The sequence below is a fragment of the Ornithodoros turicata genome, chromosome 5 (assembly GCF_037126465.1).
Source record: "Ornithodoros turicata isolate Travis chromosome 5, ASM3712646v1, whole genome shotgun sequence".
NCBI classification, from domain to species: Eukaryota; Metazoa; Arthropoda; class Arachnida; order Ixodida; family Argasidae; genus Ornithodoros; species Ornithodoros turicata.
This window is the reverse complement of record NC_088205.1, coordinates 4,255,951-4,274,306: the sequence shown is the minus strand read 5'-3', so window position 1 is coordinate 4,274,306 and position 18,356 is coordinate 4,255,951. Positions and strand designations below refer to the sequence as shown.

The 18,356-nt window shown below is 46.2% G+C and overlaps 1 protein-coding gene and 2 long non-coding RNA genes across 4 annotated transcripts in view; 1 reads left to right on the top strand and 2 right to left on the bottom strand.

The window, feature by feature from the left end:
- LOC135393813 (uncharacterized) overlaps positions 1–18,356 on the top strand; it is a 159,430-nt gene that overhangs the window by 136,781 nt on the left and 4,293 nt on the right. The window contains exon 4 of one of the 2 annotated variants that reach the window (XR_010422722.1): positions 17,879–18,041. The exons of the other annotated variant lie outside the window; for it this stretch is intronic. This is a non-coding gene — a long non-coding RNA (uncharacterized LOC135393813). Of the gene's footprint in view, positions 1–17,878; positions 18,042–18,356 lie in introns of those variants that run through there. 2 annotated transcript variants of the gene reach the window in all.
- On the bottom strand, positions 6,006–8,268 carry LOC135395271 (uncharacterized). Its single transcript, XR_010423004.1, has 3 exons — positions 8,003–8,268; positions 7,784–7,862; positions 6,006–6,196 (listed from the first exon to the last, which is right to left on the bottom strand). It is a non-coding gene; the product is annotated as an uncharacterized LOC135395271 (long non-coding RNA).
- The window catches only part of LOC135393811 (cell adhesion molecule Dscam2-like), a 306,350-nt gene continuing 299,232 nt past the window's right edge, over positions 11,239–18,356 (bottom strand). The window contains exons 21-23 of the mRNA XM_064624091.1: positions 17,859–18,044; positions 17,085–17,374; positions 11,239–11,394 (exon numbers count right to left, since the gene is read on the bottom strand). Coding sequence (XP_064480161.1) covers positions 11,290–11,394; positions 17,085–17,374; positions 17,859–18,044 — 581 coding nt within the window. The 3' untranslated portion in view covers positions 11,239–11,289. The remainder of the gene's footprint in view (positions 11,395–17,084; positions 17,375–17,858; positions 18,045–18,356) is intronic.

Below are 18,356 nucleotides of genomic sequence, written 5' to 3'. Positions count from 1 at the left end.
GGTATCGCAAGCATTTGGTTGCGGCGTACACGATGCGACTATCAGGTCTAAACTTGTAACAGGGCACGTCGGCAATTCCCAAGCAGTAAACCACATAGACGTTGCGTCGCCGAGCACAAAAAACAGCTCGTCGCACTGGCCAGCTTACATATCTTATCGGATTCCGTCGGATGAAAGCTAAACGAGCGCGAGAACTTAAGAGAGAAGAACTAAAGCGCAGGCAGAATTTTCGCCAACGCTTCTCGCTGTTTTGCTCCGACCACAAAGACCTGGGATCCAATCTTGAACTCTGACATAGCAAGCGTTATCGTTATATTTAAAATTCGTGTGGTCTAAATCCGTTTTGGTGGGCTCGTGCAAGACCTCGTGACGAATCACGGGCGAAGTGATGCATTTAACCTGCGTTATGGTGATAACGACAACTTGAAGGTCGAGCCCCGGACCTTCAACTTGTCTTGGCTATCGAGCAAGCCATGGCTATCGTCAAACTCGTGGATGAAAGCACAACGGTATCTACGTAAGAACACCGGCGATCGCCACGACAGCTGCTGTACACCACCATTTTATCCATACCTTCACTGATGAACCTCCCCAACACTGGTCCAACCCTATCGGTGGTTATGGACCTTGAGTTCACTTTAGGCGACCCAAAGACGTCGTGGGAACGTGAGAACGTGCGAAGGACCCTTGGGTAGGATAAAATTACGTATGCTGTACTCCGTAACGTCCACGAAAGGTCACTCCAACGCGCCCTTCACGCTTATAATACCTCTTGAGAACAGGGCTGTCTACCGCCCAACTGGAAGGAAGCAACGGTTGTTCCCATTCTTAATCCAGGATATTTTCCAACTGCTCTATCGTCATTTCACCCTCTTAGTTTGACAAGCAGTTGACAAGCACCCTCTTAGTTTGACATGGGGAAACCGATGCAGAAAATGATGAAAAAGGGCAGTGAAAATGATGGCAGTGAAATGGCACCATGAAAATGGTGTTCGTATAGCTGTTTTTGTCTTAGGCACCCAGTGCAGCTCACCGGACACAAACTGAGCTACGTGTAAAGTGGCCTACCTCCATATGCACGTCTCCAACACGTGCAGAGATAGTTTCATGCAAGCGCTGGCCCCTGGACCAAAATATGAAAAGGAGCAGGAGGAGGAAAGAGAGAGTTCCCGTATATTCTAACGGTAGACATCTCAATCCCACGTATTTCGTGACTCATCTGACACGACGGCAATGAAAATTATACATTTTCTACGAATGCATGCTATTTGTTCAAGAAATGTTTTATTTTTGATATATTGCTTTTATTATTTGTGTAACATTTTCGATCGTAAGCCAATAGGTGCTCTGGAGCCCGATCTTCAAGTTGTCGTTGACGGCCGTTGACTCGCCGTTGACGGCCTCACAGAGAGAATGGCAACGACGCCCTGCGGGAATGTGCGTCCTGGGCCGACTTCCAAGGGAACTGTGCCGACATATGTCTGAAAGCGTCTGAGGAAGATCCAGGAATAAACCCCAGACTGCACAGCCGCCACCGTGATTCGAACCCGTCTCGACGTGACATGGCTAGCACGCAAAGCACTGTGCTCGTGCAATGCGCTACGTTACGATGCTGCGATCTTCAGGCGATGCCAACAACGCGCTGGTTCAATGCATCACTTCAGCCCGTGATTCGCCACGAGCTCTTGCGCGAGCCTACCATTGGAGCGCGCGGAATTTAAACATAACGACAACGACCGCTATGTGAAAGTTCAAGAACGGGTTCCTGGAGAGCTGCTGCAGTCACCCTCACATGCGAACGCCTATCAAACAAGAATGTCGCCCTTAGAATGAACTAAATACTTCGTCATGTCACTTGGTTTTTGAGCGGTCTGCGTCGTATGGCGCAGCGATCAATCAGTGTGTAGTACTGGCTACCGAAGCCGATACGTTTATCAAGCGGTATTACCAAACAGCAATTTTAACCAGGACACTGTTTCATGCAAGAAATGAAAAACAACTTTTATCGTACTCTGCAATAAGGTTTATGCACTTCAGTCCGTGAAAAAGAAAGTGCATTATTATGTATTCAGCTAATAGTCAGTCGCAAAAGAGCGCATCCCCCTTTGTCGGCTACTTAAAAAGAAGCCTTCAATTTAAAAGCAAGGAAGAAGTGTAATTTCGGGACGTTGCGACGGTAGACAGGGCCCCTCCCATTGAAAAATCTGTGCGAGTATATTTGTCTGCAGCGCGAGTGAATCGATATGACCAGTGGTTACGGTTCTTACAACTAGAGAGCGGTGCACACAAGAGTGCCGGCTCCATCTGCCTCTCATGAGTTGAACCTCGCCCACGCCAGGGCGGGAGTTAGGAATTCAATTCGCTTTTGCGAGCCGGAACTATAGTGGGGACACACTAGAAAACTTAACGTAAAAAGGAAAAAGTTGGTTGCTTCAAAACAACGGACACCATGGTACTTGTACAGTCAAGGCGCCAACCGCATTTTTCTGCTACATAACACGAAAACTGGAAAAAGCGAATGAGAAGACAACGAATTTTTTAAAAAAATCGGATAAGTATAAGATTTTATGAGAGCCATTACACGAAAGAGAAAACCGTTACTGTGAAACGGGACTTAGGCCTGTTTCGCACGGACATCTTCCTCGTCCGTGTTTTTAACGGAAGCAAAACGGAAACATTCGAACCACAGGGGTGGCATCCAATGTATTGCTCCGTAGACGAAAGCGTGCTGGGCTAACGCAATTCACCCTGGACAGGTCCTGGTCGCACGTCACAGCAAGCGTCAAGGCACACGTGACCTTAAGGATGGCGGCGCCCGTGATCGGCGGCCAAACCGTTTGTAAACAATGCGGTTGTTGTTTCTGCGCAACGTTTTGGATGTCTTTCGATCACGGTAATTATTTTTATCCCATAATCTCGCAGTAAAACGCGCGGTTTTACACATAAGGCATCGTATTGTTGACGGCTTCCAAAGATGTGATGACGACCGCGCGTTAAGACTCACTGAGCCGATGCGATGTACTTAACCTAAGGGAGAAATGGGCTACCATGTTGCAGAAGAAGCACCGCATAGTTTACGCTGGCAAAATACGTTCATCTCATGGTGTTACGACGACGGAAATATATCGGTAAGCGGCAAAACAACATGTAAACGAAGTTACATGACCTCAAAATGATGTTTTCTATGACGTGCGACCACGACAAGATGGCAGTTTTGCCAAAAGAACCCGCTTGAGGGTAGTTACAACAATGGCGGGTTTGCGTCACCCCTTTGATTGGAACCTACAGGGCTCGACTGCCTGAAAGAGCCCTTAGCCTGAGCCTTTGCTTATTGCATTTTTATTTGGGCTCATATATTTGCTAATGTCTGCTATTCGCGCGATTGTCGGGACGTCAATGGAGGTTTCGGTGTCGCTCGAGTGTGTCTGGGAACTGGAAGCCACCGCTGTGTGTCGCTAACAGTGCACCCTTCCACCCCTCCGAAACAATGAACTCACCCGCTTCAGCCAGTTGCTAGGGTGTCGCATCGAATAAAAAATACGGCGCTCGCGTGTTCCGTAAACTTTTGTCCCAACCTGTACGACCAACTTCCTCTGGAGTAATGTATTCATGCATGAGTGGGATAGCCATGGCAAAACACTATACTACTAAAATATTTGCGAAATATTTTGCGAAACACCACTTGGTTGGATGGTAGCCGCACCATCCGACATGGACCACTTGTTTATCCAATGCGCGCCTGATTTCAGCATTCCAGAAAGTTCTCGAAAGCCTGCTTTGGGTCTCATTAGTAGCATCTCACTTCTTCGTCACGTGGACATACACAGTCGAGATGTCGTCTGCTTGAGCCAGCCTCGAAAGACACTGGCTCGCTACGGCTGCCGAAAGCACACAGCCATGACTAACGGGCCCTTAATGACTAGGCCATTAGTGATCAGGTTTTGATTACTCTACGTTGCGTTCTTCCACGTGAAAGCGAGTGCAGAATTCGGTGTCACAGGAAGCCTTCATTCAATAGAATGACTTCTTCGCATTACTTGTATTTTTCATTCACTGTGCCTGTACGCTTCATATTTAAACGCGTTTACAACATTTTTTAAGAGTTAGGTCCCTGTGCCTGCTATACACGTCTAGTCCAGAAGTACTATGTCAAAATAAAGACATGCCACTTACCTATGCAAACGACGTTCAAAAGCGTCTGATTTTCGTTCGCACAAGATACGAGAACGCTCTAAACTATCCTCATAAGATTGGTACTGGCGTATTCTCTTAGCTTCCCTTTAGTCAATGACGTATTTTTTACAGGACGACGTTGAGCCGTTGATTCTTAATAAATTAAAGTTTGGTGCGTCTCGAACATGTGCTGCCATCTCGATACAGTGTCGCACACTTCATTATTTGCGTATTCGGGCTCAAGACAAATCAACGGATAGTCCTGGAATTGTACAAAATGTGTCTTTGACAAGGGCAAAGCAAGGAGAACACGCCAGTACTTCTGTTTTGACGATATTTTACGCCGTTTCTGAGCGCTGCGCGAACTGTGCATAGCTCGAGGTGGGGACTCCCGGAAACAATCTGAATATCATACGTGGCAACAACATCAGTACAAGTCATCCAATATAAGAACGCACAATATATGGAATGTCAAGGAATATACTGTCACAGTAAGGGAGAAAGCACAAGAGGGGAAAAGAAAAGAACAAAAAACAAATTAAATAAATATAAGAAACAAAAACAACTGATAACAAAAACAACTGAGAATTTAAAATGAAAAATTGAAATTGAACTAAATTGAATTGAAATTGAATAGCAAAATAGCTTGCCCAACCATATCAGTCATATGGTGTTGCCACAAATAATTTAACGCCACAAATATTAATTACCACAAATAAAAGGAGCTTGGAAAGAGCGAGAATCAGTTCTTTCGTCGCAGTGTTCGCGTCCATCAAGAATGATCCCTAAAGAAGTCCCTCTCCGACAAGCACCCGCTTGTTGGTGGTCGCTCCAAGGTCGTCCTGTAGACTCGGAGGTGGTGGGTTCGAATCCAACCAGCGACTGTGCTGTCTGAGGTTTCCCCTGGGTTTTCCTGCGTACTATCCGGACGGATGTGGGCGCAGTTCCCCCTGAAGTCGACCCAGGGCGCGCACAAGTCTTCCTGTCTCCATCTCTTTCCTGCCGTCCTCCCCTCATCCGTCCGCCACGTCTCTACACCGCTCATAGCAACAGTGGATTCGCGGCGCTAACAAAAAAACAACAAAAAAAAAAACAAAAACAAAAAACTTCGTGAAGGCAGGGTACCTACATGAGATGCTTGTACTATTACGCGAATACATATATCTTTCCGGTTACTCTTACTAATCAAACACGGGAAGATTTACACTCACTTCCCGTTTCTACGTTTTTGAGCACTAATTTAAACCATAATGTTGCAAAAAAAATGTTTCTGAAAACTTCCGCACAACAGGGCAAGGCCGTCGAAACCTGCCGTGAAAAGACGTCACTCTTTATTACACACTCACACATCAGTAACTTCCCGAATGTCGCACATCTCCAAAGCAGGAAAACAAATTGCCGACAAAAAAAAAAAAATTGCACTTTTGCTGAAGGCACAGCTTCGGAGTCCTCTTTTTGCAAAGAACCTTGTCGATCATTATACGTTGTAGCACTTCAGTTCTTGTGTCAGGTCACTTGAGGTAGTTGCGTGCAGCCCTGTACATGCCGATATACCACCGAGCTTTTGCACCGCGTCTGCACATTACACACAAGCACGAGTTCATCACAGTCAGTGGTAGTCCTGGAAGCGCCCCTTGTGGTCAACTGTTCAACGGTTCAACTGCGCGAAGAATTTGGTGAAGGCAGCACTCAGAAGACTTCGGTCACCAGCTTGTAACGGGGATGTCCCGGGTGTCTTCTTAGGAGGGAACCTGCAATCAATACAGCATCTGCGTACAACGCGTTTTCTATAACGTGAATATTAAATTAAAAAAAAAAGAAGTTGTAATATAATTTAAAACTTACAACGGTATTGAACCGATCACAGTCAGCATAGAACGTGGCGTGCCTGGCCGGACACTTACTGTGGCTTGACCTGTAGTGTCCGTTACGGTCTCTGTCGCACTCAGCTTCGGAAAATTCGTCCATGTCCATGATTCCCCCCACAGATCGTCGACCGGGGCTCATGTACAACTTTGGACTACTGTAAAGTACCAAGAAGGATATCACGCAAGGACATTCATGCGAAACGTGCATGTGCAACGTGCACGTGCAACAAACGTGCGAAAAGTGCAACGATTGGCGAGCGTCAACGCGGTCATTTATCCATGTCCAGGATTCCCCAGTCCCCACATTCCCCCAGGGCGTCAGTCGTGACGTTGCCCACATACGTGAGGCCGACAACGGCAAGCCCTATCGCCATCACCACCCACCACCACCACCACCACCACCATGTCCAGGATTGCCGCCGATTTTCTACTCACACACAAACTGTAAGATGGGAATTAAGCCTGACCTGATAAGGACATATGACCGTTCGATCTCAATTATGATGTATTTAGAGTAATCTAAACACTCCAGATACAGATCACTAAAAGCACATTTGTTGATCCTGAAGCGCCTAACGAATTATGGAGTTGAACATGAGACAATTGATGTTACAATTACGGTGTGCCGTCTTTGTACCTTTGTTACATCAAAGGTTTCGCTGCGTAATGTAGCAGGTAGTACAAATTCAACTCAGCTGCAATCGTGATCGCAATGATGTAGAATGGCTACTGTGCCGTCGATATGGCTGCATGTTCGTTGGTTTGGGAAGTTTACCTCTGATAAACTACACTCCTGCAGCATACTGTAGGACATGTTCAGAGTCGTGGGCAGCGATATGATTTATCCACTGTGAGATTGATGGTTGTGTTGCATAACCGACGTAAATTCTGGTCTCAGCAGAATGGAATGTAGATTATCTCTCATTCGTCGATTGCCATCGGCTGGGGTACGGTGTTCAGCACCTCATCTGCATGACATCTATTACAGGGGGTGTCACGACGGGAACATCGCACGTATTGGTGGTCCGCTGCATCCGTCTCATCATGTCCAGGAATTCCAATTCCGCAATGCCACATTGACCAGATACATAGGAGAATCGCGTCTGCCTATCTATATAGGCACGTAGTGTATCGTTAATCACGTGGAGCTGGAGAACTATGAGATATTTCACTCGGGATTAGCTGCGGGCACACTTCAGACTCACAACCGTACTTCACTCATTTGGCTGCTTGACGTAAGGACCTGACTGGTTGTATCCGGGAGTATGCATTCCATTTTCGTCCATCACCAGTAGTAGTGCGTGTACTTGAGCACCGAAGGACGGTGTAGCTTTGGAAAGGTGGATATCACAACCGACAGCGTGTCCACGCGCCACGAAGGTGCAAGTGGAAGGAAATTTTCGAGATCCGGTTACAGAAAGCAGATGATCAAGCGTCTGGACGCGGCTAGCACGAACGTTGAGGAAATTCCTCAGTGTCATCCTCAGAACCTTTGCGGATGCTCTACGCAACGAGCAGCGTTGAAGAGAGTATAGGTGCCCAAGCGCGTCCACCTACATTTGTGTGATATAATGTCTGTGCTTTGAAGTGTTTCGTGTCACGCAGTCTTTTCGCGTCTTCGTTTCGTAATAACATGGGGACGAAGACATGCTCTTTTGGGAAGAACCTAGAACTCCACTGACGTTCATTTTGCGTCTTTTTGGAACGCAGTAAACATTATCTGAAGGGTTGAGCAACATTACCTGTACTTGTAACTATGTGCTTCGTGGGGAGGTCTTGGAGTGGCATACTTGGCTTCCAACTCCATGTAATCTATCAAATCTGAAAACAAAAAGAAACAAAAAAATAACTGAAATTACATTTGACGTCGCAGCTGTTTGGGCGTTGCAGTTCGAATAAAGTACGTCATTAAGATGCAATATACTTCGATAACCATTAGTGAAAACAATTAGGGATCTTACCTGAGTAGAAGCCCGATTCGACGCCTTGGGGGAGACAACAAAACGTCGTCTCAATCATTGAAACAGTTTAAGTACTTATAAACTGTAACAACAAAGCACTCGCAGCTATGCTGTGATGGCGGTCGCACATGTATGAGGGTGAGTCAAACGAAAACCATAAAACTGAGATAAAAAAAATCGCAACACCGCTGGATTATCGTGTAAGTCGGTAGTGTCGTCATTTGAAGAGTAGCCGGAAGGGCAAGTGCGTCGTAGAAACAACAACGACAAAGTGTGTGGCGGCCGGTGGACGACGACGACGATGTGCCACGCGCTACCGCGCTGTCCCGTCTGTTCCACCGGTACCGCGGGGCCACGAACATCTTCCCGCTGGGACATTCCATCACCGCCGGTCAGGACTCGTGTTCAGGGACGCCATCTCCTCGACATTTGGTGACACAGACGTGATAACTGCAAGACGGAATTGGCATTCCACTTGCAAAAAGCAGACGTTGGGGTTAGCGTTCTAGAAAGGCGGAAGCCGCACCAGTACACGTCCAACGCTGGGGCGGAAACCCTGGTCGCTGCCGTTTTCAGTACTGCAGTCGGTCATCGCGGAGTGGGAATTGGCAGGAGGCTTCCAAGCCGCAGTGGAAGGCAGTGAACATGGTGGAGAACGCACAGGGACAAGGACTACACACACGGAAGCGTTCAACTAGGAACTGATTTTATTTTGACGAACAACTGTAGTCAGGAAAGTCCTTGGCAACAAAGGCGATGTCTAGCGGTGACTGGTCGACTGACCCCTGATTCACGTTATTGGAGGAATGATGTATGCGGGTAGCTTCTACAATCTCCTGTCCAAGCTTAGAAGGGCTTTTGTGTAGAACAGAGGCATTGTGGAAGAGAGGAGTACATGCAGGGCAGGAGCGTAGGTGGTATTTTAGCCTTAAAGGCATATCATCTGACTGAGCTCGAATTTTTACAGTGCTGGAGGATCCGAACATTTAGACATTGTGAGGTCTGGCCAATATATCGCTCCCCGAAGGATAACGGGAGGGAGTATATGACTCTCCTTTTGCATGAAACAAACCTGTTTCGGTGATTAACTTTGCATTCTTGATTGGTTCTTGGTCTATTTACCGCAGGGATCATACCAGCCAGTTTAAAGGCAAAAATTATTTCAAACAGCAAAGAAGGCCGCTACTTTTTTAAAACGGAGTAAACCCGTGGGAGTAGGGAATGCTCACTGCACGGTTCTTCTCCTCATGAGAGGGCAAGACCCTACCTACTGAAAGAACGCTTTTAGTCAATCTTTGAACCTTTGATGGTTGGAGCGCAGCCGAATACAATCTCTTGATCTGAAACTGGAGGCTACTGTGGCAGGGATGAGCACGTGACTTATTGACAGCGGTTTTAAGAGCCGATTTAACGGCGGAATCTTTTACAGTCTTCCAATGATAGCTGGAGAATGGGAGGAATGGCTTTTTGCTTCTTTGCTGGTAAGACCAGCAGGTACCAGTTTGCGAAAATCGGAGTGAAAGATCAAGGAACTGCAGCTTGTCCTTGTCGGGAAGCTTCTGAATGAACTGCAAGCCCAGGCTATGGAAGGCAGTGGTTTCAAACGTTCGGGTCACCAATGTAGATATTGTCTCCCTCCACACGAGTCCTGACCGGCGGTGTTAAGATGGCTGCGCCGCTTGCTATATGCACCGCAATGGAACAGCGTTTTGTGATCTGTTTCCTGCATAGTGAGGGACAGAAACTCATTGAAATTCACAGATGAATGAGTATTCAGTATGGCTGTGCATGTTTGTTACTGCCACAAGTCCATGAGTAGACGAGAAAGTTCCTAGATGGAGATCATTCAGTAACAGATTCGCCGCGACAAGGGCAGTCACGCCGCGGTGACACCAGAACACATTGCAGCAGATGAGACCATCGTGAAAGAAAATCGCCGCGTGAAAGTGGTCAGCACACCACATCGTCCACGATGTCCTTCAGTTCCACCCAGTGTCCGCAAGGTGGGTACCTCGCCACCTGACAGCAGAAAGGAAAGAACAGCGTGTGAACGGCTGTAAAGCGCTTTCACAGCGCTTCGAAGCAGAAGGCGGCGACTTTCTGGGAATAGTCCTAACCGTCGATGAAACTTGGGTGCACTACCACCAGCCAGAAACAAAGAGAGCGAGCAAGGAATGGCGGCATACCACGTCACCGAAGCCCAAAAAAATACGGACTCAACCGTCAGCGTAATGCTGACTCTCTTTTGGGATGCAAATGGCGTGATATTGGAGCACTACCCCTCCAGGTGCACCAGTGTGACCAGTACAGCGTACACCCACCTTCTCAGAGATCACCTTCGCTCTTCCATCACGTCCGAACGACGTCAACTGCTGAGTACGGGTGTTGTGTTGCAGCACGACAATGCTCGGCCCTATATACAGCGCGTTCAACTGTCGCAACAATCCAAGGCTTACGTTTCGAATGTCTGCCGCACCCGCCATATTCCGCAGACCTCGCCCCGTGTAACTACCACATCCTTGGACCACTTAAAGAAGCGATGGGAGGCAAGAGTTTCCTACCTACGAAGAGGTGCGGCAAGCTGTGGTACTTCCAAAGTGATGGAAGACATGTATTGAACGCAATGAAGGCTACATCGAAAAATGATGTCTTATGTACCTTGTTTGTTGAATAGATTATAAGAAAAAAAATATGGTTTTTATTTGACTCGCCCTCGCACTTGAGACACATCTCGCATTGTCACATCGTAAAGTTGTTGTTTGTTCTCACATCGTCGAACGTCAGCACTTAAGGTGATGCTCATTGGTTACTGCCACTCCATTCCTCTCCTCACTCCTTCATTGATTACTTCCCATGCTGAACATGACTAACTCACTACCGTTCTGTAGATAATAGAGCTCCCCGTGTTATCTAACCACTGCAGCGACTGAAGCGCCACAGTGGTGGGTGCTGTCCACCCTTGGAATTGTGGACTCGCGTGTTCTGGCCCACGTGTGTTTGCTTTTCCCATCAGTGGGCAGTGCCCAACATTGACAATGACGTAAACCACGGGGAGGTCTATTGATTGTAACCTCTGAACAAGATCTAGTTACACTTGAGTGTTTCAATATGAGTGTGACTTCATAACGTCGGCTGCTCAGGCATCGCAGGTTTCGGTGTAAGCCAGCACGTCATGGCATGACAGGCATGAACGATGCACAACGACAACGATAAAAAAAAAGAAGAAGAAAGAGGGTGGGGTGTGGATGGAGGTGCAGAACTACTATCTACCTTGAAAGGTGCGGTTACTACTGATCAAGCTCAAAATAGACAACTGTACCTTGTTCTAAATTGATTGCATCTGAGGGAAAGGGTTGAGTCCACAGTCTCGCGTAAGCTGTGTAGTCTTCACTCTGCCGAAAACAAAAAAGACGAGACCGCTTCAGATCCTCGATTCTTCTTCGACTGCGGCTCTGTCACATAGATACAGCTTTTTCCCCCCGATTTGGAACACTTCTGAGCGCGTGTTTGGTTCTGAAGGGGGAAGAATGTCGAACAATTCTACAACTTTGTATCTTTCCCTTTATTGTTTACTGCGACCAACCTCCCAGCGGGTTTCACCTGTACGCGTCCTCCATATATTATTTTTTTCTTTGTTCATTGTGTCTCCGTTATTTTTATATGGGATGCTCAAGCTAGGCATGTGCCTAAGTGTACACGGTCCTCTTCACGTGTGTGCGGTTCAAGTGTGGATTTTCAACTTGGATATGAGAAAAAAAAATATTGCAATATTTGTTATTTTGTTATTTTGGGTATCCTTGTTGAAAACGACGTCAGTCAGGTAATCACTAAGCAGTACTGTGTGCCAGCGGTACTGTGTACTATTAGGAAGACTTCACCCTTTACCTAGGATAAATCCTCTCTTGTTGACACTTCTTTTCGTTCTTCCTAACAAGCTACATCCGTTCAAGAGTAAATTTTAATTAAAGCGAATAAATTTGTTACAATTCAATTTTTGGTCATAACACGACACATTTTTTTATTATTCTTAACCAGGTAATTGGGGGAGGTATACACGTAGGGTGTGTCAGCCAATTCACTTATCGTTTTAGACTATTTTTAGACTATTTGGAAGCCTACGTTTTAACCACGATATCTGACTAACGCCAGACACTTTACATTGTTATCCTGGCATTCTCCTTTCGGTTTGACTGTGGATCAACGTCGTGGCCTCAGGTCTAACGATCGTCTAATGGCATTCTAATGACCTTCCATCCACACCCTACTGCTGATTGATTGATTGATTGATTATGAAAAAGAAAACTACTACTGACTTACGTTGTTTCGAGCCTGTATTGTTTACAGTCAAACTTTTGAAATACACAACTGACATACCTGATATACAATGCATGAATAAAACATTTATTCCACTCAACCTTTTTCGTACATTCAGTAGAGCTATGTACAGCTATGGTACACCAGTCAGAACTCGCAAGTACTTTCGTACACATCACACGGAAGCAGTGTTGAAGTATGCGACAAGAATTTCTTAATGCGATTAATTTTACTGTTTTGCGACACAGTGTTTCGACATTCTTGCGTGCACTTTGTGTTCTTATCATCCGAATCGCTAATAACTGTCTTGGGTATCAGATATGCTAATACTACCGAAAAACATACGCACAGTCAGCTGTAAACTTTTTACAAAAACAGTAGAGAAAATCTGTGTTGAAGGCACAATTCTGGTATGGCTTAGACTGTACACTATATGCGTAAGATCACAACGAACACGCTAAATTGTTTGACAGCTCTTCAACGGTATTTACGCTTAGCACCGGTGCCAGAAAGATATGCTCCCGAAAAGGAATGTTCCTTTCTGAGACTTCTGTTGTGCTTGTCAGTTTGTGTGTTCCAGCCTCAGAACAGTCATTTTCCATCATTTTTGTTGTGTTTGTTTCTAGGAATTCCGAGCAGAACAAGGAGTTACTTTCAAATGCGAACTTGCCAAAGTTCTCCAACGTTCGACGCAAACGTTGCCTCTGCATAAAGTTTTTTTTTTTTTTAATGCGATAACATTATTTATGTTTTTGCGTTATTTATGAATAGGATGCTTCGAAGCTTTTCAAGTTAATGTTCTATTATGCTAACATAATATTTGGAATGCTGGATGAGGCACTAAAACTGTGCTTTCATGAGGTCTTTCCTCCAAAGTTACCCAGCACCAACTATTGAAACATTCCTATAGTGTTACAGTATTAATGTTCAAACAGAATGCGGCATTACATGAAATGCATTGCACAATCGGAAATCGATCAAGTATCAACTACCGCACTACGAATAGTGATGCCCGATGTTGATGACAATAATGACCACATGTAGTCGCTATGCTAGACGCAGTCACTTTGCTACGGTTCCACTTTGTCGTATGCCCCACAGAAAGCGTTGTGTAATACGTGCTGTGACAGCGTCCAAGGTATAGTTGAGGGCAACAAACACAAGGAGGCCGAAGGACATGAAACCCGCTGTCGGAGAACAAGGAGCAGTCAAAAACAGGGACAACGACACAAGAAGACACACAAACAGAGGCTCCACTATCAACAACATTTCTTTTTTTTTTTCCCTCTACACCATTGGTTATAAATGTGCTTGTGTAGTTCAGTAAAAACTTGTTGATAGTGGAGCCTCTGTTTGTGTGTCTTCTTGTGTCGTTGTCCCTGTTTTTGACTGCTCCTTGTTCTCCGAGTCATGTACCAACAAGCCCATCAAGCTACTCTAGTCATGAAACCGCCCTGTGCACTTGAGATGTCATAGATCACGTGACCGCGAATGGCAGCGATTGGAGAACATGGAGTGACCGGTTGAAAAGTGTGTTGACATTGGAAGCAGATGTTCATACAGTCACTATCAACATGCGTTAGTACACGACACAATTACCATTGCTTGTTATCAGCTCAGTTTATATAGATGCACATTTTGCGACGTTGTCATGCCTTACTGAAAAATCTAGAACGCCGTCCTTTTGTGCGTTATGGTACCTTTTAAGGTGATAGATAGCAACAACAGTTAAGGAAACCGCATACGTCGGAGAGCGTCTTTTTTTTTTTTTTTTTTTGCACAATAACCTTTCGCCCTACATAGTTTTACTAGCTTTGTCCGGGCCTCTCACAAATTCTCATACACAGAAAAGCCTAAGCGCCCATAGCAAACAGGAGCACACAGCAATATGAAAATTTATTGTATAAAAAAAAACAGAACACGTAAATGCTCTTTCCGCTAGGAGCACAAAAAGACGGATGGAAACGCTCTCAACACCCTCCAGATAACTGTTTTCCCTAATGGTATAGTTGAAGCTTATGAAACAAAGTACGAACACAACACTTTTAATTCAGATAACAGTTCGTTCAGGCTAAACGCACTTAACCTTCCGTTATAGCTGTCAATTATAATGTCGTTATAATGGCGTGTCTAGACGACCTGTTTGAGTCACATCGCGTTCGCTTGTCGCGTCCATTTGTTATATTAGACTACATATCCGCGACGTAGGGAAGAAGAGGGCGAGGCGTATGCCAACGGGCGCACGGGAAAGGGAAACGAGTCAGCGCGAGCCATTCGGTTCAACAGTCTCGAACAAACCGTCAAAGCGTTGGTAACGGTCTCTCAGCGTCCTTCAGCAAGATTATTGGTGCCGAAACCCAGGACTGTACCCTGAACTAGAAACAACATCTCGGTACCATAGTCACCTTCACCTGTCTCGATGTCTCGTTTACGGTAGGCTCGCGGCATCCTTTCTGCCATTTGATTTTCCTGTTCACCCCACCACATCATCGTTTATAATCCAATTGTTGTTGTTGTTCGTTGTTGTTGTTGTTCCTATGCGCCCAACCACATCAACAGGTCGCACATGACTCAGGCTCTCGTACATATGGCATCCACTTAGCCTTGGTGGACCATGTCTTGGAATACTGCCGAACGGTCACGGGGCAGAATTGCTTGCCGGTAGTGCTCCTGGAAAGATTTTTCCTAATCCTTAAGGCTGGTTCACGCTGCCACGTTCGCGCTTACGGGCTACGGGTTGCGCTTGCCATCTCGTTGCCGGCTACGTTCCTCCATCGTTCACATTAGTACGTTTCGGCGCTCCGTTCCTCCAATGAGGAGCGACCTCCTGGAGCGCCATCCTTCGGAAGAAAAGTGAAATAGAGCCACAGAGTAGCATGTTGTCCAGCGTCGAGCACCCCGGTGCCAGCTGCTTTGGAAGACAATCAGACATTCCTTGACGATGTTCTTAACTGTTAACTGTTAATGTTCTTAACTTAACGCATCAAAGTGCAACGTACAACTCGCTACTTCGGACAGATTCATTGAGTAAGGATATCACCTGACAGACCTACTGCTATGCTAATTGTCATCCATGAGTTTTCTTTTTTCGTGGCATCCCTGTATAGTCGCTTCTTTTGCTATTGTATAGCCAGGGAAACTTCTCAACTAGCAGAATAAGAGCTTCTAAAACATCCAATGTTTTCCGCCATCTTTGCAAGGAGACGCGCGAGACAAAACGCTTGCGCGGCATCCGAACTTTTCTGCCATCCTATTGGCCAGTGAGCTTACGGTTACGGAGCTTGCGGGAGAAAAGTTGAAGTTGCTTCAACTCCTTCCGGAAACGATCTTGCGGGCGCCGTCTCTTCGTCGTCATGGCAACCCCCACCGTAAGCGCCCGTAACCCGTAGACGCAAGCGTAAACGTGACAGTGTGAACCAGCCTTTAGCCGTCACCGTTTCAAGCAGACGGGCTCTCCTGTATTCTTCCGTCACATTAGTCGATAAGAAGATAACACGCGGCTGATTGTGCTTCCCAAGCATCAACGCCTCATTCCCGGACATAACGGAGTCGACGATGTTCAGCTTGGGACAAAAGATTACGGAACACAGTACTGGCGTATTTCCTCATCGGAAACGGCTCCCTGCTAGCTCTCAGGAAGATATGGAATAAGAAACTGGTGCCTGGGTATTCTATCACCTCTCAGTATGTGTGTCCGCTCCTGTTTGCTCCTATAGGGTGGCGCTTCAATGGAGAAATGGGACACCCCGGTGTTCCGTAAATTTTTGTCCCCAACTGTACCAACTCGGAAATGAATCCTCCAGCACACCAAGAAAGCGCACGATGGAAGAACACAGGAGATCTGGTCTGCTTGGAAGGATATCTTTTAATGGATGCTATGGACTTTATGCTATACGCGCAAGCGTCGTGTTCGCTTCGTCTGTTCTTCTGCATGTCACATACATAATAGAACCACGTGCAATTACACACGTTAGAGTACTTCTAACGAGTTCTGCTGTCACTGCAGCCCCGGGTAGACAACAGACCGCCATTAAATCGCTGTTCAATTCGTGTTGCTGCCTAATTTCTTCACTTACTTTGTTGCGACTGAGGTATCTCAATTCATGATTCCCAAAGTAAAAACATACGTTCTATTCTTCTTTTTTTTTTCATACATGGAGTTTTTGCGAGCTTCTGCATATCTCCATGTAGCGGGAACTATTTACCGGAGGTCACACGGTAAATGACTCGCTTCATTCACTGAAAACGCACTCCTGTTCTCCGGATTTCTGTTTCGAAATTGGAATAACGGAATCATCATTCATGACATGCGTAGAATTCAGTTTCAGTCTCAATATACGCATATTATCGTCGTATCTACAATTTCAAACGATATAAAGACTTGGAGACACAGAAAGGAGCAATGCAAGACTAGAGCGACGTCCTTTCACTCTCGAATGTCCACTAGCTATCAATTCGCTAAAGTCTTTGGAGTTTCTGGTACACCGCGGTAACGATGCTAGCAGTCCGTCGACCACATCCTCAACTGCGTAAGAGCAAGTATACTTCCCAGAGCAGGAGCTTAACTGAAAAAAAAAAAAAAAGCGAGCCAGCATCACACGTCTCTCGGGTGGCTGCTTTTCAGCGGCTCTACCGGATCGCTGCGCCTTTGTATAAAAATCTGGCGTCACTCCACTTTTACGGACTTTCCGCACCAACGAAAGGAGCGCAGGTATCACACACACCATTCCATGTCCTGCTATGTCCGTGTACAAAGCAACTCTGGTACCTGCTTAGGCCTAAGTGGAACGTCGTATAAATGGCCACGGCTTCCTTGCTGCTGACGACGCTGTAGCGTGCCCATGGGACGACCAAATTCGTCCACGTTGCCAGCTAGTCTTCGGGTGGGCGAAGATGAGGCACCCTCGCAGGAGGACACCTGCGTAGTGGCGTAAGGTGACGGATAGTAGAGTTGCTCCCTCTGCGCGCCGTCTTCGCCCGAAGAGTCACAGAACTGTTTGTCCTTGCTGTAGGCTGTCATCGACATGCTGTCGTTCTTGCGGACGGATTCACTGGAATCTATGAAGTCAAAGATCAGGCTTCCTGATTTCGTACTTGCACAAGCAATAGCCAACGCTAGCCGAACATGAGAGTAGATGTATTGGAGCCATTGTTGACAACACTCTTAAAGAAAGGATGTACTTTAACTCCTTTCCCTGCCACATATATCACTCCCTTGTGGAGAGTACAATTACTCTAGAAAAAACGGAGTCTCCTCATTCCCTTTAGGGAGTGGGGTTATGCTCTAACCCCCTACTGAAGAGTGATATTACTCTGCGGCAGGGAGAAAGGGAGTCATGCTACTCCGTTGAGGGAGTGAGGGGACTCCTTCTTTGAGAGTAATTGTACTCTCCAAAAGGGAGTTATATATGTGGCAAGGAAAAGGAGTTAAAGTACCCCTTCTTTTTAAGAGCGAAGGATCGCCATCGGATTTTGCTCAGTGTAGTATGTATATCTAGTCACTGGAAGGTTACATCGAATCAAGTAGCTATGTAGTACGTACATATGTGTTGGTTTTGGCAGGAATCGTAGACACCTTCACGTCTCCTTACTACAAGCACCACGCCCACCACGAGGCAGATGACTAAGACCACCACTATGGCACAAGCGACAGGCACGAGGACTGCAGGGTCTCGCAGGAGGGATGATCCACTGCCGGCAGACTGCGCTGCTAGTGGTGCGACAGTTGCTGCGCATGATACACATTCCTCATGTTCATGCGATATTGCTGATTGTGCTTCTTTGTAAGAGAGATACCTTGCAAGGATCAATTAACTGCGCTCGTTTAGTTGGTACGGACCTCTAACGCTTTGTTATACTATACAGAATGACAATGATAACAATACTCTTCTGACCTATTTAAAACAGTTTCGAAAACCATCGAGTGTCAATTCTTGAATCAACTGCTGTCAGCTACAAACCATGACTACCTCCGTTCCTAAATCAGAAGAGTGTTCACTTTTATGCCGAGACGAGTGCACAGGACCAAGAATTGAAAGAC